Source organism: Capra hircus, chromosome 2 (genome assembly GCF_001704415.2).
Source record: "Capra hircus breed San Clemente chromosome 2, ASM170441v1, whole genome shotgun sequence".
Classification (NCBI taxonomy): Eukaryota; Metazoa; Chordata; class Mammalia; order Artiodactyla; family Bovidae; genus Capra; species Capra hircus.
Genome location: NC_030809.1, coordinates 6,547,176 through 6,572,724, shown reverse-complemented (window position 1 = coordinate 6,572,724; position 25,549 = coordinate 6,547,176). Strand labels below are relative to the sequence as shown.

At 50.5% G+C, this 25,549-nt stretch overlaps 1 protein-coding gene across 1 annotated transcript in view; it reads left to right on the top strand.

The window, feature by feature from the left end:
- The window catches only part of ASAP3 (ArfGAP with SH3 domain, ankyrin repeat and PH domain 3), a 50,092-nt gene that overhangs the window by 10,682 nt on the left and 13,861 nt on the right, over positions 1-25,549 (top strand). The window contains 5 exon segments of the mRNA XM_018055606.1: positions 13,093-13,165; positions 13,248-13,393; positions 16,283-16,357; positions 17,713-17,762; positions 25,417-25,528. Of these exon segments, the coding sequence (XP_017911095.1) occupies positions 13,093-13,165; positions 13,248-13,393; positions 16,283-16,357; positions 17,713-17,762; positions 25,417-25,528 (456 nt within the window).

Here is a 25,549-nt window from a genome sequence, read left to right as displayed (position 1 = left end):
ATACATTGGGCAACTCTGCTAGCAGTAAGTGGCCAAGCCAGTTATTTGGACATGAGCACATGGGAGTGCCTCACCTCTCACTCCCCCGGGGACTCTGACTTAACAGGATGTTAAATATGAAGTGAGGCTCCTGCTGCCTTATTTTTTTAAGCACTCCAGGTCTTTCCCCTGATCAACTGGGGTTGTGTCTCAGGCCCTGGGCATGCGGAGATGTCTGCTATCTTCTTCCAGGCTGTCATACAGCCCTCCCTGTGTGCCTGACACTGGGCTAGGTGCTTAAATGCCTGTTGGCATTCAGTCTTATGGGATAAGTGCTATTTTTATGCCTTTGAACAGATAAGGACATGGAGGCTCAGAGAAACTGAGTCACTTGCCCCAGGTCACACAGCTAAGAGAATTAGAACTAGAATTTGGCCCTCAGAACAGTGTGATGTCCTGAGTTCTTAACCCCTGTTGCCTTTTCTGTGTTTCCATAGGGCCCTGCTACTATTCATTTACTCATTCATTCATTCCACGAAGGTTTACTGCTGCTCACGTGCCAGGCCCTGTGCTGGGTGCTGTGGATATGAAAGCAAATGAGCCCACCCTTGCCCTCCTCTTGTAATTAATTGATTTTTAAAAAATTCTGGCAGCCCTGGGTCTTCATCGCAGCGCTGCAGGCTTCTCATCAGAGAGCAGTCTCTAGAGCGCCCGTTCGGGAGTTGCAGCAAATACGCACTCTAGTTGTGGCATCCTTGGTAGCTCCAGGCATGTGGGATCTTAGTTCCCCGACACCAGGATCAAACCCCGGTGCTCCCCCCACCCCAACCACCCCCACCCCCTGCTGGCAAATTCTTATCCTTGCCCTTTTAGTGTTTTCAGTGCCTGTAGAGAGTCAGAAGTGGTAAATAAGGGCCAAGATTGCTCTGATAGAAGCCTGTGGTGGGCCTGGGGTGGCATAAAGTCAGTTCTGTTTTGGTGGGGGGCAATGACCTGTAAGCTGAATGGGAAAGGATGGAGTGTTTGCTAGGCAGCATGGCGAAAGGTCTAGCAGCTGGAAACAGCCAGACACACTGAGGAGACTGCAGAGCTGGGGAGGACCGGGGTTCAAGGGGTTCGTGGTGACCGTCAGGTGGGGGCAGGGAAGGATTCACCCAGGCCCACCCAGAGACCCCAGAGGACGGGAGGCATGGGGCCCTGCTGCCCTATCCCGGGGACAGGCTGCATTCTCCTCAGGGTTGGGTGGAATTCAGGGCTCGGAGCCAGAGGTCAGATGGGAATCTACAGCAATCCTCGGGCAGAGTTCTTGCTGTCTTAGCTCATCTCTGCCGAGCAGTCTCCCGAGGAAAATTCCAGCCAGGAAACTTGGGGTTTGTGGAGGCCTCGGTGCACACAAAGGGTGCGGCTCCCTTCCTGCAACCCCTCTTCCCCCCCAACCCCAACCCCGCTTCCCATCCCACCACCCTGCAAGGGGCAGCTCATGAGGCTGAGTTGGCAGGGCTGGCTGGGTGCCCGGGATGGGGAGACGGCTTCAGGAGCCCGACCGTGGGGGCACACGGCCAGCCACAGTCTCCAGCAGCGCAGGAAGGAAAACAGCGAGAGACTGAGGGACCCTGAAATAATAAATGTCGGAGCTGGCAGGAGCCTTCCATGTCACCGCCCAGCCCCTCGTTCCAGACAAGGAGTCAGCCTAGGGAGGGAAGGAGACTGACTGCTCGAGGTCACAGCGGAGGCCAGGGCAGACCTGGGACTGGCAGTGGAGCCCCTCCTCCGGACCATCCCAGCCTGGATGCTCAGGTGCTGGGGATGGGGGCTTATCCAGATGAAAACCATTTGGAGACATTTGCTCCTGCTGGTGGGGCTTCCCAGGTGGCGCTAGTGGTAAAAAAAAAAAAAAAAAACTCATCTGCCAATGAAGGAGATGTAAGAGACACAGGTTCGATCCCTGGGCTGGGAAGATCCCCTGGAGGAGGGCATGGCAACCCACTCCAGTATTCTTGCCTGGAGAATCCCGTGGACAGAGGAGCCTGGCGAGATACAGTCCATGAGGTTGCAAGGAGTCAGACAAGACCAAAGCCGACTTAGCACGCATGCACGCTCGTGCTGGTGGCCAAGCTTGGGGAAGCCTTACTGAAGATGCTTAACTCAGCTCTGAGTCCTGGAGCTTTGACCAGGAAGGGTCATGTCTGCAGGTGGGGAAACTGAGGCACAGATGGAGAAAGGAATTTGTTCAGAGGGATACAGAGGGGCTGATGACAGAATTGAGCCTAAAATTCAGTGCCCCCACTCCTTTCCCTAAAAATGTTTCTGCATTGCTTCCAAAGATGCCTGACATCCACCGTTAGAAAAACCATGACCTAATTTATTAATAATCTTCACAGCCATCCTTACAGAGCTGAGTGGGACTCAGAGAGGGGTACAAGTGAGAGAAGGCTCTGGAGCAGAGGGCGCTACTTACAGGACTCTGAGCCAATTGCCTCACTTCCCCCAGCCTCGGTTTCCTCATCTGTAAAATGGGGAGGATATTAACTACCTCACAGGAATAAACAAGGAAACAGAAATAAACCAGCATTCCGTAAGTGGGGGTGGTGGCTGGATTCATGTAAGTAGATCCTCCTGGGAGCTTGGAACCCAAGTGTTTCCTGTTGGTGATCTGCTTTGGGCCAGGCTGGGCTGTGCTGTCCCATCACCTAGTCAAGCCTGAGGTTCAAGGTTGCACCCCTTTTCTCCCACTTGGGCCTGGGTGTGCAGATGCGTCCCTGAGTCAATCTTTCTACCACAATAATTTTTTTTTTTTTTGGCTGAGTCGTGTGGCTTGCAAGATCTTAGTTCCCTGACCAGGGGTTGAACCCATGCCCTCTGCAATGGTAGCATGGAGTCCTAACCACTGAACCACAAGGAAGTCCCATCTACCATGAGAATTTATCGGGTCACTCTTCTCTTGTTCAGAACTCTGCAGGACCTCCCCATCACTTGTGGGCTAAAACCTAGAGGTTTGGGTTAAATGCATGGATTCTGAAGCCCGATAGCCTGGGCCTGAGTCCAGTCACACCACTTACCCGCTATGCGAGCTGGACAAATGCCATAGCTTCCTCGGGCCTCAGGTTCCTCATCTGTAAAACTTTCTGGGGATGTTGACAGGATTGCTTGAAATAATGCAGAATCTGTCACGTTCTTAGAAGAAGCCTGGCACGTGGCTGTAATGTAAAACCATCCCCTGGCTTCTTACTAGGAACATGGGCTCCCAGTGGGTCATGCAGGGTCCCACTTAGCCTGAAGCCTCACTACTTGCCACTTCCCCACCCAGCCTGGTAAGTGCCTGCCACATAAGTTCCAGGCCGTTCCCCAAATGTGCTGACGCCTCAACCCAGGGACTTTGCCAAGGCGCCTCTCCCCTCCTTTTTTTTTTTTTAATGAATTAATTGGGCTGTGCCGGTTCTTCCATGAGGCGCAGGGGACCTTCGATCTTCATTGCAGCATGTGGGATCTTTAGTTGTAGCCTGTGGGATCTAGTTCCCTGACCAGGGATCAAACCCAGGCCCCCTGCACTCGGAGCACAGAGTCTTAGCCACTGGACCACCAGGAAGTACCCTCTCCCCTCTTAGAGTTGTCTTCCCGTCCTGCTTTTCTCCACCAATGTCTCCTCATCTTTTCAAGGCTCTGGTGAAGCACTGCTTCATCCCAGGGTAGAGTGGGCGCTCCTGTGCCCTCCTCCGCCCAACAGGCATCTCTTCTGCTCCAGCCTCATCCAGGCCGCCTCAGCCCTTGGCTGGGCACATCGTTGTCTACGTTTGGCCTGACCTCCTCTCCCCAGCACTTGCACAGTCAGGCAGAGCACAGCTGGACACTCAGTATGTGTGGACAAGCCCCTACTGTGTACTGGCAACTCTGTTGGAGACCTTACCCCAGCCCTTGCCTCGGCCCCACTGGGGAGAGAGGGGCAGCCTTCAGATTTGGGGTCCCAGAGTAGATGCTGTTCGGGGAGTAGAACTGAGCTGGGATTGCCTGGAGGTGGGATGCTAGCAAATACTTCCCAGTCCCACCCTTGCCCCTCCTTGCTGGCTTGCCCCTCCTTGCTGGCCACCCATGAAGGGCCCTGTGGGGCTCCCTGCCTTTCTCTGGATCTGCTGGTTGGGCAGGTGGGTGAGCAAAAGCAAACTTAGAGCATGATCCGAACAGGACAGCTCACATTTGCAAGGGCTGCAAACTTAGCCAGTCCTTATGATCCAAATCCCAATGGAAAGTGGCTGAAGCAGGAGTGACTATCATTCCCATAAAAAAAAATTATTAATTTACTTAATTGACTGCGTCAGGTCACGCAGGATCTTTCATTGCTTGGACTCTAGTTACGGCACACAGGCTCCAGTTTGGGTCCCAGGTCGGTCTCTGCCACTTTCTGGCTGTGTGAGCTCAAGCAACTTTCTTCACCTCTCTGAGCCTCACTGACATCAGCCAGATGGGAATAAAAGCAATACCTGCCTTATCGGGATGTTGTGAGTCTTAAAGGCTGGATGTCAAATTGCTTTGCAAACTGTAAAGCCCTGTGCAAGTTTTGGATTTATTTCCTTAGTTTGTCTGCATTTCCAGTGAGAGCTGGGGCCAGAAACTCACCTGAGCTTTTGTTTTGCAGCCTGTAAAATGAGGAGATAATGTTAGATTATCTCCCATATTCTGTGATTTAGTCTCTCAAGGGACGACATCATGGTCCAAGGCAAAGGTAGAAAATGGTTTTCATCTCCTGTGCCAATTATAGTTTGACAGGTAGAGGCTACCTGAAGAACTGCCTTAACAGAATGATGAAACAAAGCCAGTCAGTGGGGAAGATACTGTGGTGGATTAATCATGGCCCCAGCAGTCATGAAATCCCACAGAAGACATGCCTATGCCCTGTATTATAATAGTCCAAAGGAATGAATGTCCAATGGTGAAATTTAATCTGCAGCTCCCAAGGCCTTAGCTTTACCAGCTCTGCCCCCTGGATTGGGTCGCCATGGTTACCTCAGCTGGTTCTGAGAAACCACAGGCCCAAAGAATGGCTCCTATTGATGAATCCTGACCCAGGAAGGGGACATGCAGAAGGCCCTTCCAAGCAGGGAAGCTGGGCACAGCCCTAGTGCTGCTGCAGTGAGGGAGAGCACGGGGTGTGTGTGTGTGTGTGTGTGTGTGTGTGTGTGTGTGTGTGGTGTGTGTGTGTGTGTGTGGTGGGTGTGGGGGGGGGGGGGGGGGGGGGGGGGGGGGGGGGGGGGGGGGGGGGGGGGGGGGGGGGGGGGGGGGGGGGGTGTGGTGTGTGGTGTGTGGTGGGGGTGGTGTGTGGGGGGGGGTGTGGTGTGGTGTGTGTGGGGTGGGGTGGGGGGCAACATGGAGCTGTATCACCAACTGGAATTCAGACTTTGTCCAAGCCCAGCCAGGCAAGGCTGCCTGAAGGACTCCAGTTGATTTTCTAAGTTCAGACATGTCCCCAGAACTCTGAGTTTCGCCTCCCTTTGCCCAGTGCCTGCCCAGACTCTTGCGTGAACTCTTAGCTTTGAGAGAAATCTAAATGGCCATCCCTGTTGATTCAAAATCTGAACCACACTCTACCCCCCGAAGTCCCTGAATACTTCAAGCTCACGCCTTCCAGGGCAGCTTATTCTTCCTTAGGAACTTCTTCCTCTGTTTGAGCTGATGCCTGTTTCTGTCTCTCTAACTTCTACCTGTCAGTCCAGGGAATCCTGTTCAGGGCCAACTTCAACCAATCTGTTTTCTGTCTAGTAGGACAGCCCTCAGAGAAGGCAATGGCACCCCACTCCAGTACTCTTGCCTGGAAAATCCCATGGACAGAGGAGTCTGGTAGGCTGCAGTCCATGGGGTCTCGAAGAGTCGGACACGACTGAGCAACTTCGCTTTCACTTTTCACTTTCATGCATTGGAGAAGGAAACGGCAACCCACTCCAGTGTTCTTGCCTGGAGAATCCCAGGGACGGGGGTGCCTGGTGGGCCGTCGTCTATGGGGTCGCACAGAGTCGGACACGACTGACGGGACTTAGCAGCAGCAGCAGCAGCACGACAGCCCTGGGTATTTGCAGTGGGGGCCCAGCCACTACTGTCAACTTCCTTTTCTTTGGACAGGTCTCCCTCTGTCGCTCCCTCCTCCCTTCCTGTGTTGAGGGGATGTTGAGGGGATGTGATAAAGATGCTTGAGCTGAGATTCAGGCTCAAAGGCAGATCCAGCCCCAGAATCAAAGGAGCCGTGTCTCAGTGGGGCTGCTTGCTCGTAATGAAAGAACATTGGCGCCTGACTTGGCCAGACCTGGGTTTAAATTATGACTCTGCTGCTCTGCAGTGTTATGTGACCTGGACAAACCTGGACATGCTCCTTCCCCTGGCATTTTCATCTACAAAATGCAGATGGTGATGCCTACCTCAGAGGGTGGCTGGAGGAGTGACAAGTAAGAGCCGGGCCCAGAACGCTTCCTCAGGCACTCAGGATGTGTAACACCTTGGACTCTCTGGCTGCCCAGTGGCAGAGATTGCACTGTGGTCCCTCGGCATCGTGGTTCCCACATCTTGCTGAGCAGACTCATGGGTTGGGGGAGGTATCTTCAATTAGCTCAAGGAAAGTTGAGAAATCCTCAATCAAATTCAGTTTCATTTTGAAATGGATAATATTATTATCAATCAAATAATAGTATTCTAAGCATTTTACCTATGTGGGTTCATTTCATTTCCCCAATAACCCTATGTAGTAAAAACTATTATCATCCTTATTTCATAAATAGGGAAATTGAGGCACAGAGAGGTCACATAGCAAATATCTAAATGGAGCTAGAATTCAAGACCGGGTAGTTTGGGGCCAGCCTCATAATTTTAGCCATGATGATTTACTGCATCTCTGAAGGGTAGAATTAAACCAGTGATCCCCAAACTTTAGCATGTGTCTGAATCACCTGGAGGGCTTGTTGAAACACACATTGCTGGACTCCACCTCCAGAGTTTCTGATTCAGCTGAAGAATTTGCATTTCTAACAAGTTCTCAGCTGATGTGATGCTGCTGACCCCACTTGGAGAATCACTGACTTGGGGATTAAATAGACCCCCTTGAGTCCAGAGGCTAATTTTTGTCTTTTCCTAACCTATCCAGTCACAGGAATGAGGAAGGAGGGCTGATCTCATACAGAGGCAGAAAACAAACCACAGTAAAAATCATGCTCATATTTTCCAAATGCCTCAAGCCTTGGCACATGCTGTTGTGTCTGCAGTCTCATCTGAGCCTCACAGTGACTCTGTGAGCTAAGTGGAGAGTGGATTTTTTTCCCCATGTGATATTATCTTTCTCCTATTTTAAAGAAAGGGGGATGTGGCTGGGCTAGTGTCAGCCAGGGAGATAGTCTCCAGGAGACTGGGGCTAGGATCTCAGCTTGTGACTCATACCATGGTAGCCTCGTTACCGGAGTTCCAGAAACCTCTGTGCCTTTCTCCAAATCCCATCCCATTCCCAGGCTATGAGCAGAATTTCCTCCTTAAAAATGGGCTTCCCAGCTGGTAAAGAATCCACCTGCCAATGTAGCAGATGCAAGAGACGTGGGTTCGATCCCTGGGTCGGAAAGATCCCCTGGAATAAGAAATGGCAACCTACGCCAGTATTCTTGCCTGGGAAATCCCATGGGCAGAGGAGGCTGGTGGGCTACACTCCAAGGGGTCACAAAGAGACATAACTGATCATACACACGCATGACAGAGGTCACCCCTTCCTTTCTTTTTTTTCTTTAATTAATTCTTTTTTTCTGTATTTCTTAGAGCAGTTTTAGCCTCACAGCAGAACTGAGTGGAAAGTATAGAGAGTTCCCATATACCCCTGGCCCTACACATGCACGGCCTCCCCCGCTACCATCACCATCCCACGCTAGCACGGAACATTGGTTATCGTCGGTGGCCCTGCACTTACATACCATTATTACCCAAAGTCCACAGTTTGCATTAAGGTTCTCTCTTGGTGGGGAACATTCTGTGAGTTTTGACAGCTGTGTAGTGAGATGTGCCCACTAGCGTAGCATCATGCAGGATAGTTTCACTGCGTAAAACTCCTTTGTGCTCTACCCACTCTCTCTCCCTCCCTCCAACCCCTGGCAACCACTGACTTTTTACAGTTTCCATAGTTTTGCGTTTTCCAGAAAGTTATATACTTGGAATCATATAGTATAGAGCCTTTTTAGATGGGGTTCTTTCCTTTTAAGTTTCCTTCATGTCTTTTGTGGCTTGACAGCTAATTTTTTTTTAATGTTTTCTTGACTTCTTATTGTCCTATTTTCAATTTCCTTGACTCATGTGAAAATGTTAGTATTTCTATTTTTTCTTTAAAAAAAATTATTTTAATTGGAGGATAATTACTTTACAATATTGTGATGGTTTTTGCCATGCACCAACATGAAAAAATATGGAACACCTCACAAATTTGCATGTCATCCTTGCGCAGGGGCCTAATCTTCTCTGTATCGTTCCAATTTTAGTGCATATGCTGCCGAAGTGAGCACGATAGCTCGTTTCTTTTCAGCGCTAAATAATAGACCACTGTCTTCCAAGTTTTGACAGTGATGAATAAAGTTGCTATAAACATCCATGTGCAAGTCTTTAAGTGGAAATAAGTTTCGACTCATTTGAGTAAATACCAAGGAGAGCAGTTGCTGGATTATATGGTAAATGTCTGTCTGGTTTTGTAGGAAACTGTGAAACTGTCTTCCAAAGTGGCTGTGCCGTTTTGCATGCCTACAAGCAATGTGTGAGAGTTCCTGTGGCTCCACTTCCTCACCAGCATTTGGTGGTGTCAGTGTTGGGTTCTGGTCATTCTAATAGGTGTGTGGTTCCTCCCTTGCTTTTAAAAAATACTTGCTGAAAACTAACATGAAATATCTGTTACATACCATTGGTCAGAACTCTGTCATGTGACCACATTTAGTGGCAAGGTAACCTGGGAAGTGTAGTCTTTATTGTGACTGGCCAAGTGGCCATTTGAAAAATCAGGGTTCTAATTACTAAAGGAAGAAAAGAGAATGGGTTGAGAGCCAACCAGTAGCATCTGGTCTACTGCAGGGAAGACAGACCCTCTTAAACTAGTTTGAGCTGTCAAGGGAATTTGTTGGGTAGATTTGGGGGTATTTCATGGAGGCTCAAGGACAGGAAGTACGGAAGGGCCTCTGAGAGTGAACGACCTGGAAAGTTGTCGGAAACCAGGGCAGCTCTTTTCTTGTGCCTCTCTATGGCAGGGTGGGTCTTGTTTCCTTCTTTCTACGCATCTACTTTGTTCTTTTCCCTTTGCCCATGGTAGGGAAGGTGTCCCAGCTTAACACTTCCAGTCAATTAGCTAGCTTTCCAGAAAGTGAAAAAGTGAAAGTGAAGTTGCTCAGTCGTGTCCAATTCTTTGTGACCCCATGGACTGTAGCCTACCGGGCTCCTCCGTCTGTGGGATTTTCCAGGCAAGAATACTGGAGTGGGGTGCCATTTCCTTCTCCAGGAGATCTTCCTGACCCAGGGATTGAACCCGGGTCTCCTGCATTGTAGGCAGATGCTTTACCATCTGAGCCACCAGGGAAGTTCAAGCTTTCCAGAGCTGATTCCAAATTTCTTGGAAAGAGAATCTGATTGGCCTGGCTTGGGCCAGGTGTCCACCTTGGTCCCGTCGGCTATGACAAGAACAAACAAGGCAGCAAGGGCCCACCTGTAGAGAGCTTGTCAGAGAATATGTGTCAGGGGATAGGAAGACTCCCCAGAGTAGCTACAGCATGGACGTAGACCGCTCAGGTCTGTGTCCCAGGGCTTTGCAAACCATCACTCATTTAGATAAACAGTTACTGAGCACCTTCTGTGTGCTTGGCACACGATCTGCCTTCTAGGGAGTTTTCTAAATCTCTTTGGAATCTGTGTATATCTTTGCTGTTGTTCAGTCAGTAAGTGGCATCTGACTCTTTGCCACCCTATGGACTGTTAGCATGCCATGCTTCCCTGTCCTTCACTGTCTCCCAGAGTTTGCTGAAATTCATGTCCATTGAGTTGATGATGCTATCTAACCATCTCATCCTCTGCCTCCCCCTTCTCCTTTTGCCTTTAGTCTTTCCCAGCATCAGGGTCTTTTCCAGTGAGTCAGGTCTTTGCATCAGGTGCCCTAAGTATTGGAGCTTCAGCTTCAGCATCAGTCCTTCCAATAAGTATTCAGGGTCAATTTCCTTTAGGATTGACTGGTTTGCTCTCCTTGCTGTCCAAGAGACTCTCAAGAGTCTTCTCCAGCACTACAGTTTGAAAACATCAATTTATTGGTGCTCAGCCTTCTCTAGGGGCTTCCCTATGGCTCAAATAGTAAAGAGTCTGCCTGCAATGCAGGAGACCCAGGTTCGATCCCTGGGTCGGGAAGATCCCCTGGAGAAAGGAATAGCAACCCATTCCGGTATTCCTATCTGGAGATTCCGTTGGACAAAGGAGCCTGGTGGGCTTACAGTCCTTGGGGTTGCAGAGAGTTGGACATGACTGAGCAACTGATTCACTATTTTCAGCATTCTTTATGGTCCAGCTGTCACACCCATACATGACTACTGGAAAAACCACAGCTTTGACTGTCGGCAAAGTGATGTCTGTGTTTTTTAACATGCTGTCTAGGTTTGTCATAGCTTTCCTTCCAAGGAACAAGCGTCTTTTAATTTCATGGCTGCAGTCACCATCCTCAGTGATTTTGGAGCCCAGGAAAAGAAAATCTGTCACTGTTTTCACTTTTTCCCCTTCTATTTGCCATATCTTTAACCTGCACTGTCTTTTGGAGTGAAGTCCCAGTTCCTTACATTAGTCAACTCTTATCTTTCCCTTTTCGGGGAATCAAGGACTTTGGCTAACACGTGTTTCCCAGCCTACGTCTTCAGGAACTACAGACCTGTCTGCGTTCTCTCCTCTTGTCTTTGTCTCTCAACTAGAAGTGTTTTAGTTCTTTAGCTGAATCAGTTATGGCCTCCTCTCCAGTCTCCCTTATTCCTCAGCTTTCTTTCTTTCTTCAGCCCTAGGTGGGCCTCTATTGGTCCCAGACATGAAAGTTATCTCAAGGCCATACTTGGGAAAGAGACTATTAGGTTTATATTACCTGGAGGAAAAGTACCTAGAATTTGATGGGTACTTTCTAGCATCAGAGCAACTGCTGACTGTTCATTGAGGACACACTCTGTGCTTCGCACCAAAGTGAAAGTCACTCAGTTGTGTCTGACTCTTTGTGACTCCATGGACTGAATAGTCCATGGAATTCTCCAGGCCAGAATACTGAAGTGGGTAGGCTTTCTCTTCTCCAAGGGATCTCCCCAACCTAGGGATCGAACCCAGGTCTCCCGCATTGCAGGTGGATTCTTTACTAGCTGAGCCACAAGGGAAGCCCAAGAATACTGGAGTGGATAGCCTATCCTTTCTCCAGGGGATCTTCCCAACCAGGGTCTCCTACATTGCAGGCAGATTCTTAACCAACTAAACTATCAGGGAAACCCAAACTAAACCCTTTATGTGCATCATCTCATACGTACAATCCTCATAATGGTCCTGAGAGGTAGGCATTTCCTGCATTTTACAGACAGCTGATCAGAGAGCTTGGAAAGAATAGGAGCTTGCCCAAAGTCACACAGCATCTGTGCAGTGGAACTGCACTTCAAGACCAGACCCCTCTCCCTCCAGAGGCTTCCCACATCCCCAAGGCTTCCAGAACACTCCATTGCCTCCAAGATCTGTCCCCTGCATGTCCTATGAATTTCGTTTAAAATCTTTGCAGATACCATTCCAAATATGTTTGCTAACCCTTGTCACATTGAAGTAACTCTTTGGAGATCACATTTTGATTCCATTATAGTCATTGGGAGAAACGTATGGGGCCTGGGATCAAGATGGGACCGTCATGTGTGGATGGAGCACTGTCCCAGGGCACCCCCAGAAAGCCCAGCTCAGCCGTTGCCCCACTCTGGGCAAGACTCCCTCCCTCTCTTGGCCTTGTTTTCCTCACCTATGGATCTGTGGGCCCTTTGCAGCCCTAATTTTGTCATTTCCCACTTGACTCTGCATTTCATGAGGATTTCATGAGACTGGCAGTTTCTCTACCCCACTAAAACAGGAGTGTGTCTGGGAGGTTTCCATCTGGGTTGAACCCCCAGGAAAATGTGACTCCTGTTTTCTTCCCATCACATCTTCTGGCTTCTCTACAGTCTGATGGTTTGTTCTGCAACCCCTGGACTTTGGGGTTGGGTTGCCTGCCATCATCCCACCAGTTCTGTCCATAGGGGGCTCAGTGTCCCCTCAACCCTCCTCATATCCTCCCCCTCCACTGGTATCCTGGCCTCTTCCTCCTCATCCTCACATGACTGCTTATTGAGCCTAGGGTATGGGGAACAAGTGTTCCCCAGCTGAATCTTTCAAGAATATAGAGATGTCGGGACTTCCCTTGGTAATTGAGTGGTTCAGAATCTGCCTTCCAATGCTGGGGATGTGGGTTCAGTCCCAGGTCGGGGAACTAAGATCCCACATGCCGTGGGACAACTAAATCCATGTACCACCAACTAGAGAAGCCAGCTCACCACAACTAGAGAGAAGCTGGCACACTGCAATGAAAGATCCCATGTGATACAACAAAATTACCCACATGGCACCACTAAGACTTAACCCAGCCAAATAAAATAATAAATAAGACTATAGAGATGTCCACATTCTTTCCTCTGGTATTTTGCTAAGTCTTATGTATATATTCATCAAACCATTCATTCTCTCAGCAACTCTGTAGTGTCATCCTCATTTTGCAGACCAGGCATCCGAGGCTCAGAGAATAGTGTGTCTAGGTTGACACACTAGTTAGTGTCAGAGTTGACATTCAAACCCAGCCTGGCATACCCCACGACGCCACGTGCCTTGGGATCACTGCCTTTACTTGTCCCGCAAGTCTTCCTGGAGGGGTGTGACTGGCCAGTGGCTTCCTGTGTGGTCTGGGTGAGGGAGGGTGGTCTGCTTATGTTTGGTGAGGGTGCAGGGGGCCCCTAGGGAGGAAATTCTGTGTGTGTTTGGAGGGCGGGATCACAGAATTGGGCAGCCCTCCCAGTCGAGTGTCCCTGAACCTCTGTCCACATTTGCTTCCAGATGCTGGAAGGAGACCAGGCCATCTTGCAGAGAATCAAGAAGGCCGTGCGTGCGATCCAAAGCTCCGGCCTGGGTGAGTGAGCCTACCAGTAGCAGCCTGGCCAAGGCAGCCCCATCCCCGGCCCCAGCCCGGACCTAACTCTGCGCCTCCACAGGCCACGTCGAGAACGAGGAGCAGTACCGAGAGGCCGTGGAGTCCTTGGGCAACAGCCACCTGTCCCAGAACAGTCATGAGCTGTCCACCGGCTTCCTGAACTTGGCCGTGTTCACCCGCGAGGTAGCCGCACTCTTCAAGAACCTGGTGAGGCCCTGCACCTCCCCGTCGGCCTCAGCCCAGGCTCAGGGCAAATCTAATCTGTGGCTTAAAACTCTGACTGGGAAAGGGCTGGTGTCCATCCTTCTTTCAGCTTGCCCTTGACCTCTAGTCCCCCTTGACCTCTGACCCATGACCTGAGGTCCCTTTCCACTTCTGACCTCCCGTTTGCTTTCTTCATCCTCTCTGACTTCTTGTTGATATCTCCCCTCCCCTTTCTCCCTCCCTGCCTTCCTCCTCCTCCTCTGTGGTGAGCATGTAGGAGCAGAGAGGTCTCACAGTGGGGAAGAGCCCACGTGAGGGAGGGCTCCCTGGAGGAGGCTTGAGAGAGGGGAAGGCCAGCTCTGCTTCCTGTCTTTGCACCACTGCCTCTCCTTCACCTGCTTTGTACTCTGCTTTCCCCAGCACACCTACTTTGCCCTCAAAGCCTAGAACGCGCCTCCTCTCAGTAAACCTCTCACTCCTGCATGTGGTCCAGTGGCCTCTGGTTTCTTCCTGAGATGGCTTTGTTCCCTCAGTCCACACCTCGAGGCCACCCCAAGACCCCAGCTCTCCCCGGGCATAAGTACGGCTCTCAGTACTTCACGTGTGTCCTCATCCACCCTGGCGCACAGCTCTGTGGGCTTGGTTTTACCATTGCCCCCTCTGCACAGGCTGGGAGACTAGGATGTGAGGTTAAGTACCTCACCTGAGGTCACGCAGGTGGATTTGAACCTAGCATCCAGTGTAATTACCCTGCTGGTACTGCCTACCAGGAAAGCCCCTCTCCCCGCCCCAGGCTCCATAGCTTTAGGAGCTCCAGCTTTAGGCTGGCTTTCATGGCTGAAGTCCCACCAGGGCCCTCCCTGGCAGGCAAGGACCACATCATCTCTGTAAGGCAAGTTGCTTAGTGATCAGGCTTAGACTCGGGCCATGAGTCCCTGCTTTGCTGCTCACAAGATGCATGACTCTGGGCAAGTCACTCAGTCTGCTTGAGCCTCATCTGCAACAGGGGAATGAAAGGGACCTCCATGGTGGTCCAGTGGATAAGACTCCGTGCTCCCATTGCAGAGAGCCAACTTTTTATCCCTGGTCAGGAAGCTAGATCCCACATGCTGCAACCAAGACCCAGCAAGCCAAATAATAAATAAATATTTTTTAAAATTAAAATAAAATGGGGATAACAATGGCCCCCACATCACAGAGCAGTGATGAGGATTTCTCAAGTGCCTGCTCCAGGGAAAGCACTCAGTAAACGTTAGCTAATGCCATCTGTCATCATTTTATCTCTGGGTAGCACTGCCTTGCACCCTGTCCTGCAAGCAGAGGCCTTTAACAGTGGATTCAACTGAATCAGTGAACAGGGGCTCCTTTGTCTTTACTCCTCTTCCCCTTATTTTGGTCAGACTAATGTTTGTTGAGGGTCTACTTGGTGGTGGGCGCTGTTCACAGGGAAGAGTCAAGCTCTGTCTTGGAGAGCCATATAGTTCAAGAGATGGCAACTGAGGTGTGAGATGACACCAAGCAAGATCAGCAGTGTGGCACAAACTCAAGGACCCAGCAGTTTGGGTCAGAGCCCTAGAACTGCCATGGCTCAGAAACGAGGAGATCAGCATAGGTCATGGGAAGAAGTAGTCAGGAAGGCTTCCTGGAGGAGGAGAGACTTGAGCTGTATCTTGAAAGATGGGCTGAAATATCAGATAGGCTGTTTTGAGTTGCCAAATGACAGAAATTCAACTCAAACTAGGTTCTTTTTTTTTTTTAATAGTCTTTTTCTCTCTTCCAATCTTTTTTACTTCTTTTGGTCATGCCACACGACTTGTGGGATCTTAGTTCCCTGACCAGGGATTGAACCTGGGCCCACCTGGCCCTGGCAGTGAAAGCACTGAGTCCTAACCATTGGACCACCAGGGAATTCCTCAGGTTAATTTTTTGTTTTATTTTATCATTATTTTATTTTTGGCTGTGCTGGCTTTTCTCTAGTTGCAGTGCTTGGGTGTCTTATTGCAGTAGCTACTTTTGCTGCAGAGCACTTGAGCTTCAGTGCCTGCAGCACCTGGGCTCAGGAGTTGCGGCTCCCAGGCTCTGGAGCACAGGTTCAATAGTTGTGGTGCACAGGTTAGTTGCTCCGGGGAATGCCTGGTCTTCCTGGATCAGGGGTCTAACTCGTGTTTCCTGCATCGGCAGGCGGATTCTTTACCACTGAGCCACAAGGGAAGCCCCTCGAGGTTGATTTTCAAAAAGAGAATTCACTGACCCCTGTAATGGGAAGACCAGGCGTGCAGCTGGTTTCAGGCTCCTTCTCTTTCTCTTAGGGTTTCTCTCTGTCTCTGCTCCAGGGGCAGGATGGCGCAGCAGGCCCAGCTTCACACCTTGCAGAAGAAAGACAGTCTTTCTCTCGTAACTTTGTTACAAAAGTCCCAGAAAGTATCCTGATTGGCTGGCTTGAGTCACGTGCCTGTTCCTGAGCCAATCACAGTGGCCCCCCGACGGAGCACTCTGGTCAGCTCTGACTCCATGTTCACTCCACGTGACCATAGGGAAAGGGTTCTCGCATTAAAAGGGAGTGGAGAAACAACAGGTGGGCCACACAGGTGGACCTCGGAGAGTCAGAAAGGAGACGTGAGGGTGTCCCTCTGGCCAAGGAGCAGAGAAGGGCTGGCCGTGGATGCAGTGGAGAGGGCAGTGGAGGCACGAGGCCCGTCAGTCGGGGGAGGGCAAGAGCTTTCCCGAGAGGCCGACCCGCCACCCCCGTGTACCCTTCCACCTTCTTGTCTTTCTCTCCCCTGCTTCCTTCACCCCAGTGCTGTCCTGGTGATGCTTCACTGTATCCTGAGCCCTGTGGGGCTGGACAGACGTTCGCTCAAGGTGGGGTATGGGGGTCTCTGCTTCTTCCAGGTTCAGAACCTGAACAACATTGTCTCTTTCCCCCTGGACACTCTGTTGAAGGGGCAGCTGAGAGACGGGCGACAGGTGAGTTTCCATGTGGGGAGGGGTGCCTAGAGATGGTGAGATGGAGCGAGAAGGGGAGCAGGCAGGAGGCCATAGCGGGGGACAGGGCTGGGCTGAGGACGGAGGCCAAGTGAAGCTGTCACGGTGGGTGTGCTGCTGCTGCTGCTACTGCTGCTGCTAAGTCGCTTCAGTCGTGTCCGCTGAAGAGACATGTGTCCTGTGAGACCCCATGGATAGCAGCCCACCAGGCTTCTCTGTCCAGGGAATTCTGTATGCAAGAGTACTGGAGTGGGGTGCCAGTTCCTTCTGCGTCACAGTGGGTGTGCTGTCCCTGTATTATTGACCCCCCGGGAAGACAACAGGGCCCAGGTCTAGGGTGAGCCTAGGTGAGCCAGGGCCCTTTTGGAAATAGCTCATGGAATTTTACAACAGCCCCCTGAGGTGTGTTCTGTAGGTGCTGTCGTGCCCATTTTGCGGTTGAGGAAACTGAGGCTCAGGGGTTTGATAACCTGCTTACAGTCTACCCAGCTGGTCAGTGGAGGAGCCAGTGTAAGGTCAGGGCTCCTGACACCCCCCCCCCCCCCCGCCCACCGGTGCTCTCTGCACCAGGCAGCCCCTGGCTGGAGGCAAACCGGAGCTCAAAGAAAGTGACAGGATAATCTCCCTGGGAAGTCTGCTCCAGAAGGCCCAGGGGAGGAGCCATGCCCGCCTGGCTAAGCACCAGCCTAGGAACCACCCAGACCAGACCAGCAGCTTTTTCACCTGGCGGACTGAGACACCTTGAATGTCGGAGCTGAATGTTCTGAAGGGTGTGAGCAGCCCGCTGGATGGGGCCCAGGCACAAGAGGCCAGGGATCAGCCAGGTCTCTCTGGCTTGCTGTGTGGCCTTGGGTAGACTTCTTATCGCCTCTGTGCATATGTCTGTCAACCCGTACCTTCCTGTTGAAAGGATGAGCTAGAACCAGGCAGGAGAAAACAGTGGGACAAAGTTAGGGGAAGGATTCTGATCTTTATCCTGCCTCTTCTTCCTCATGGTGATCTCCATCTTCTAAGGGAGGGACTCAGGGAAGACCCCCCCCAACCCCGGCAAACAGCCCCAATATCCTAGGCCTGAGCCTACCAGTTCAGACTGATTACTTTCAACTGTGGGAAGAGGTCAGTTGGCAGGAGGGCCTCTGCTCTGAGAAGTGGGGTCAGTGGGGTTTATTTTGCAGATGAGGTTTGCAGTCAGGGCTAATGTGAACATGGGCTGGTTGGAGGGTGGCTCTTGGCCTGCAAACACAGGGTCCCCCTAATTGTAGCAAAGTGTCCTGTTGATTCCAGACCCCAACACCTTCTTTAGGCAAATTGTTTTTTTTTTTTTTCCTGAACTACAGGATTCCAAAAAGCAGCTGGAGAAGGCATGGAAGGACTACGAAGCTAAAATGTAAGTGACTGTGGCCAGGGTGGTTTGTCTGGGAGAGTGATGCTTCTGTTGCAGCAGGAGGCTGGATGTGGGGAGGAGCCCAGGTGCCACCAGGGTGTGTCGCCCGGAAGTGCATGGCATCTCGCTCTCCAGAAATGCTTACGGGAGGGGGCTGGTTTATGCCCAGACCTTGAAAGGAGTCTGGGGGCTTGACCACGAGACAACCAAGGAGGAGCTATTGTGAAAGGACCCCAAGATGCTCCTCTCAGAGACCCTTCTGCTTGGTGGTGCCAACGTGGGTAGAGAGACAGAAAGGAACATCCATTTACTGAACACCTCCAAGTGCCAGACATCTATCCTCACATTCACCCAGCCCTCTGAGGGTGATATTGGTATCCCAGTTATCAAAGGAGGAATTAGAGGTTCAGAGAGGTTAAGTTACTTGCCCAAGGCCACATAGTTCGGCAGAGGCAGACCTGGGACTCATGTTCGGTGATCCTGTTTCTGTAACCCCAGGGAGTATCTGTAAGCATTTAGTTGGACACAGAGGAGGAAAGGCCATACCCAGGCCTCTTGTGTGCACCAACCAGGTTTCTCACTAGCTACTGGGACATTATGGCTACAGAAGTGGTCCCAGGTGCCCAGTGACCAGCTCTCCCTGCGTGGGGACTCCTCGGGCTCTGCCTTCTAAACTCTGTCCAAGTCCCGGCCCCAGCCCTCTTCCCCGGCCCAGCCGGGCCCACTGAACCTCGGGGCACTGTTTACTCTTCTTTGTGAAACTTTGGCTTCTCTTGCATTTTTGGAAAGCAGTATGTGTTCATTATGCGTAACTTTGGAAAATATGGGGAAGTAGAAGAGGAAAAAATTTAAGTTATCCTTTGGAGAAGATTAGGGACCTGCAGGGGGATATCTAGTACTTCTCTATTGTTAGAATTTTTTTTCCACAGTGTGGGTAGTACTGTCATTTCATCATTTTTAAAAAGTGGAGGAGGGGGAGTTCCTGGGTTAGTCCAGTGGTTAGGACTCGTGCTTTCACTGCCATGACCCAGGTTCAATCCCTGGTTGGGGAACTAAGATCCCACAAGGAAATACGATCCCACAAGCTGTGTGGCATGGCCAAAACAAACAAAAAATGTGGGGGGGGGGGGAAACTACCAAAAACCCGGAAGAAGAGCCTTCATTTCTTTTCTTTCTTTTTTGGACATTCATTTTTATTTATTTGTTTATTTAACTGTGCCAGGTTAAAGAGTTTGCAGCATACAAACTCTTAGTTGTGGCATATAGGATCTAGTTCCTTGACCAGGGATCAAATGCAGGCCCTCGAATTGGCAGTGTGGAGTCTTAGCCACTGGACCACCAGGGAAGTTTTGACCCTTCATTTCTAAGCCTAAAGTATTAACATCTATCTAGTCATTTTTCTGTGTATAAAGAACTATTTTTACAGAACCAATATCATAATTATACTGGGGGGCGGTTTGCTTAAAAATACATCATGACCATCTTTCTACATCATTACATATTTTTATACACAATGTTACATTATTGTTATTTATTTATTATTTTTGGCCACACTGCGTCTTCATCGCTGCCCTTGGGCTTCCTTCAGTCGTGGCAGGCGGAAGCTCCTCTCTCATTGCGGTAGCTTCTCTTCTTGTGGAGCACAGACTTTAGGGTGTGCTGGCTTCGGTAGCTGTGGCACACAGACTTAGTCGCCCTGTGGCACGTGGAATCTTCCTGGACCAGGGATCGAACCTGTGTCTTCGGCATTGGCAGGTGAATTCTTCACCACTAGACCACCAGGGAAGTCCGATAATGTTGCTTAAATGGGTGCACTGTGCGCTGTGTCTCAACATAGGCACCCCCCACCGTGTATTTAATCTGCCCTTGTTCTGGAGGCATCCTTGGAACTACATCCTTGCTCCCACCCATGATCATTTCTGTAGAATCTTTCCAAGAAGTAGTTCCTGGAGCTTTATTGTTCCTCAGGCTCCTGGCGCCATGGGGACCTCCCTGAGTCTGACGGAAGCCTGAAACGGCTCCTCCACCGGGGTCTCCATGTGCGCCCCGCTGTGGGTGTAGAGCTGGTGCTGGAGGGTGTGGGGCTGTGATGGGCGTGGCCACCCGTTCTCATCAGCGGCCAGGGAGGGGTGGGGACACACAGGTGGAAGACCTTCTCTTTCTGATGATGTGGGATCACATAGCCTTCGTCTTCCCGAGTTACCTTGACTGAGCCCCCAGCCTTTCAGGAAATCATCTACTACAAGGGTTCCCGACCCCCTGGGCCACAGACCAGTCCTATTAGGAACTGGGCTGCACAGCTGGAGATGAGTGGTAGGCAAGAGAGTGAAACTTCACCTCTATTTACAGCTGTTTCCCATCGTTCATTTTGCCACCCGAGCTCTGCCTCCTATCAGATCAGCGGCGGCATTAGGTTCTCATGGGAGGGCAAACCCTGACCCTAAAGTCAAGGCAGAACATCCTGAGATTGCCACAGAACAGAAATAGAGTGCACAATAAAGGTAATGCACTTGAACCATCCCCAAACCATCCCCACCCCTGGTCCGTAGAAAAATTGTCTCCCCCAAAACCTGTCCCTGGTGCCAAAAACACTGGGGACCACCCATCTACTAAATAGAATAAGCCCTACGCAGTGCTGACCTCCCCAAGCAGCTGGGCCTTTACCAGACTGATATATTGATCTTGCCTGTGAGGTTCCATTTAAAGAAAAGCCTGTGGAACGATGGGGAAAGTGGTTTGGCTGAGGTTATGCAGTGAGTTATCAACAGGGCCTAGGCTAGACCCCGGGATTTCTGAGTCTGGTGCTCTTCCTGCTACCCCACGTAGCCTCCTGTCTCCTTCTCGTGTTACGGAGGTTGAGCCATTATGTCCTGGCACAGGTGACTGTGTGCATTCCTTCTATGCGCGCTCCAGGTGTAGCTAGATATTAGCAAGCCAAAAGTTGCTGTGTAATTGCACTTCATTCTTACCAAACCAGTCTGGGCAGCAGCAGCAAGGACCCAGGGCCCTGATAACATCTGCTGATCACCACCAGGTTCCCACACACTGGTTGTTCCTGTAGGAGGGTCCCCTCCCCACCTGGGGCTGCTAAGAAAGGCATCCCAGGCCCTGGGCAGCGGACACAGTTACCTAGGCTATTCCATTTTCAGGGCTGTTTCCTCATCTGAAAAATGGAGCCACCATTGCTTTCCAGGGTTGATGTGGAGAGGAAACAGACGCAGTACACAGACAGCCCGTGGCACTGCAGTTCAACACGTACTTATTTGCCCTCTTGCTGAGCCAGAACGGGGGCCAGAATAACACCACGGGGCAGAGAGGCAGGAGCCCAGACCTCTGCTGCTAGCATTTCCCCCACCAGCCTGGGATCTTGAGCCATTACCTCCCTTCTCTGGGTCTTAGCCTCACCTTCTGTAAAATAGTTTCTGACCGTGATCTATCAGAAGAGACAGTGTGACTGTCGCCAGCTGGGGGAGACCAGCCAGGGAAGGAGGGATGGGATGAATCTGAGCCACAGTGTTGGCTGCCAGGACCCTCCCTAAGGCTCTAACATCGGGCAGACTTGGGTTCAAATCTAGTTCTTAGTGGCTGTGTGGCCTGGACAAGTCACTTATCATTTCAGCCTCAGGCTCCTTGTCTATAAAATAAAAGTCATGAGTCCTGCCTCACGGGGTTGTCGCTTTAGTGTGTGATGGGCCTAGCAGAGCACACAGCACAAAATTATCGCTTAAAAATAATTATTAAGGGACTTCCCTGGGGGCCCAGTGGCTAAGACTCCATGCTTCCAGTGCATGGGGCTTGGGTTCCATCCCTGGTCAGGGAACTAGACCTCACATTCCACAGCTAGAGATTCCACATGCCTCAACTGAGACCCAGTGCAGCCAAATAAATCTTTTTCAATATAAACATTAATAACAGCAGCTAATAATACTTCCTTAAGAGCTTCCTTTGTGCTAACTGCTGTGATAAGCTCTTTACATCAGTTATCAGTTTTGATTGTTCTTGGAAGGGAAAGGGGCTGTGATCCCCAATTTCTAGGTTGAGCAGTGAGTGGAAAAAAATACCACCACAATCCCTGCTTTAGTGGATCCCACTGGTTTGTTAGGAAGAAGAAAGACCCAAAAGAATGAAAATACAAAGCAAAAGTGCTCTAGTGATGATATCAGCACAGAGGCGGCAGAAGAGGCAAGTGGTTTTGTTTAGGGGGAGAGAAGGGTGATTGGAAAAGGCATCGCCGGAGAGGTGGTTCAGGGGGCCAGGTTGGCAGGTGCATAGTTCCTTTTAGACAGTGGCTGGGCTCCCCTTCTCCAGTTGTCTCTGTCTTCTTATTAATTAGCATTTCAGCACTTTTCACTATTTTATTTGACTCCTGCTGCAACTCCATTCAAAGGAAATAAAAAATATTCTTAAGGTTTGAAATGTTTAAGAAACACTGGTGATCCTTTGAGGACAGGGAGGGAATGGAATTTGTTATTTTCTGGGTGGAGATGTGTGTGTTGCAATAAAAGCTCTCCCAGCTATTAGTGTGAGGTGATTCGGGTCATTTTGGGTGACTGTATCAGACTTTATAGGGAAATCGCTATAATTACCATAGCTGAGGCTGAAGGACAAAGCTATGATTAATCACAAGGCTCTGTATCATACTTAACCGCTTATCTTCATTCTAAACTAAATAGCTTCTATCCTTTAATCTCCATTAGACCCGGCATTAAAAAAAAAAAAAAAAAAAAACTTATTGGAAGTGAAAGTCACTCAGTTGTGTCCGATTCTTTGCGACCCTATGGACTATACAGTCCATGGAATTCTCCAGGTCAGAATACTGGAGTGGGTAGCCTTTCCCTTCGTCCGGGGATCTTCCCAACCCAGAAATAGAACCCCAGGTCTCCCACGCTGCAGGCAGGTTCTTTATGAGCTGAGCCACAAGGGAAGCCCAAGAATACTGGAGTAGGTAGCCTATCCCTTCTCCAGCAGATCTTCCCGACTCAGAATTTGAACTGTGATCTCCTGTGTTGTAGGCAGATTCTTTACCAACTGAGCTATCAGGGAAGCTCTAAATAGGAAGTGAGTGAAGTGAGCGAATGAAAGTTGCTCAGTCGTGTCTGACTGTTTGTGACCCCATAGACTGTACAGTTCATGGAATTCTCCAGGCCAGAATACTGGAGTGGGTAGCCTTTCCCTTCTCCAGGGGATCTTCCCAACCCAGGGATTAAACCCAGGTCTCTCGCACTGCAGGTCCCTCGCAACCCAGGGATTGAACCCAGGTCTCTCGCACTACAGTCTGCAGCTCTCTCCAGCCGAGCTATCAGGGAAGCCCACCCTACACTAAAAAAAAGTATCTAAAGGAATCACCAGGTTATTACTTTAATCGTCAATGTCAATAGCAGCATCATAGTCCTGCCATTTATTGGGGGCCTTACCACACACCAGGGACTGTACTAAATGTTTCCAATGCGTTAGATCATTGGAGACCTAGGCAGTATTCGTCTTATTTTTGGAGATGGGGAAGGTGAGGTTTAGAAAGATGCCAAAAGGTTAAATAAGCAAGGGAGCTGCCATAAATCCAAAATCCACATTTCTAGCCACTGTACTGGGCTTCCCTCGTGGCTCAGCTGGTAAAGAATCCGCCTGCAATGCGGGAGACCTGGGTTCGACCCCCGGGTTGGGAAGATCCCCTGGAGAAGGGAAAGGCTCCCCATTGCAGTGTTCTGGCCTGGAGAATTCCAGGGACTGTAGAGTCCATGGGGTCGCAAAGAGTCGGACACGGCGCTTTACTGCAGTGTGGCTTCCTTTTTGTCCGTTTACTCTGGAGCAGGCTTTCCATGTCAGTGTATTCCCCATCTTTTTTTAACAGCTGCATAATATCCCTATATGTGGCCATAGCATAATTTATTTGCCCACTTCCTGTTGATAGACATGTAGCTTATTTTTTCATTTTCCCTGTTTACAGACATGGTAACAGTGAAGGCAGGAGCCCCCCTTGCCCTCTCCCAGTTGTTCTGCCCCCACAGTCCCCTGTCCTGCTTCATGAGCCGCCAGGCTCATTATTGCTCAGGCCTGGCCATTGCCTCTCTCTCTGCCACTCAACTTCAGATCCCAAAAAAAGCATCCGCCCTGACCCCCAAGCCTGTTCACAGGGTCAGTCCCCACCTAACTGCACTCTTCTGCCATAGACTCCCTCCCGGGGTATTATAAAGCTTTAGCGAAATGAAGAATCACCACTTCAAAGAAAATTAAAAACAAAACCACCAAAAACCCTGCAAAAGTCTGCTCTTAGAGCAGTGGCTTTCACCCAGGGGTGATTTTGCACCCCCACCCTATCCCCCAGGAGACATTTCTGGTTGTCACAACAAGGGAGATGCTGGTGGCATCTAGTGGGCAGGGGTCCAGGACACTGCTAAACAGCCTGTTTGCACAGAATGGCCCCCACATCAAAGAAGTATCCGGTTAAAATGTCTGTAGTTCAAAGGTTGAGAAACTGCTCTTCAGGTCTCCAGAGACAGATTGTGCAAATAAGCACCATTCCAGAGGTCTGAGGTCAGTAAAGCCTAGAACTAAAGACTGAGAACTCAGTCTAGGCCTCTGCTTCCTCCCCTTATAGATGGAAGAACTGCAGCCTAAAGAGGCCTATACCAGCTGCCGTGTCTTCTCTGCGTTGTCTTTTGCATCCTTTATCTCATCTGGGTACAGATAAACAGCCCCATTTTCCAGATGTGGAGACTGAGGCTTAGAGAGGGGAAGTAATGCAGATGTAAGGTTGTCCCATGTCTGTCTTCTTTGACACCCCCTTGGAAGCAAAAGTGTTATGCAGGTTGTCTCCTTCACACAGGCTCATGGGTCCAGCCCCAAGTGTGGAAATACTCTCCTGGTTGGGAGTGGGTCGTCTAATGGGTGTGGCATTTCCAGGAAACTATTTGCCCACAGTTCCACCCAACCCCAAACAGGGGAAACCACCAACCCTGAGGACAGTAGGGGAAGGCCCAGCTTACTCTCAGATACAGGGTGGGAAGTGCTTTCTTTCTTGACCTACAAAAGAAAAGAATCAAGGTTTTCTACGCTCTAAATGGAAGCCCTTGGCTCAGAAGAATGAAGGCACCTTGTGGTGCCTTCTAACCCCCCTGGTCCTAAATCCCTTCCAGCAAACTCTAATCCCAATCCCACCTGGTCCATGGGAACCCATCCCCTCCCTGCATCAGAAACCTTTAACTCCTTCCTATTGCTCTTGGGACAAAGACCAAGAACCTCAGCATGGTCTGAATCTGGCCCTGCGGTCTGGCACCTGGAAGCACCTCCCTCCTTCCCTGCTGTGACCCCGTCTCTCCTGCCTCCAGGCTGTCACATGGTCTGATCCTCCCACCCAGCCCTGGCTACCTTAGACTTCAGATCTCAGCTCTAGGATCGCTTCCTGAGCAGCCAGATGAGGTCGATACCCATTTTACTCTCCCCTCACTCACTGCAAGGCTGTGATTTGATTCATGTCTTTCCCCGCTACCAGCCTGTAGACTCTCTGATCCCACCTTGTTGACCATTGTACCCCAACAGCTGGCACAAAGGAGGGTTCCCCTCATCCTCATGTGCCCGTGCAGAGAGCAGCATGTAGGGATGGTGGGACATGCAGGGGCTTAGGGAGAGTTGTTCAGGCCTCTCTTTCCTTGGGGTCTAGGGCCAGGCTGGAGAAGGAGAGGGACCGGGCCAGGGTGATAGGAGGGAGTACCGGGGAGGTGGCCCAGGACACGCAGAGAGAGCGACGTGTCTTCCAGTTGCACATGTGTGAGGTAAGGGGGCCCCAGGGTGAG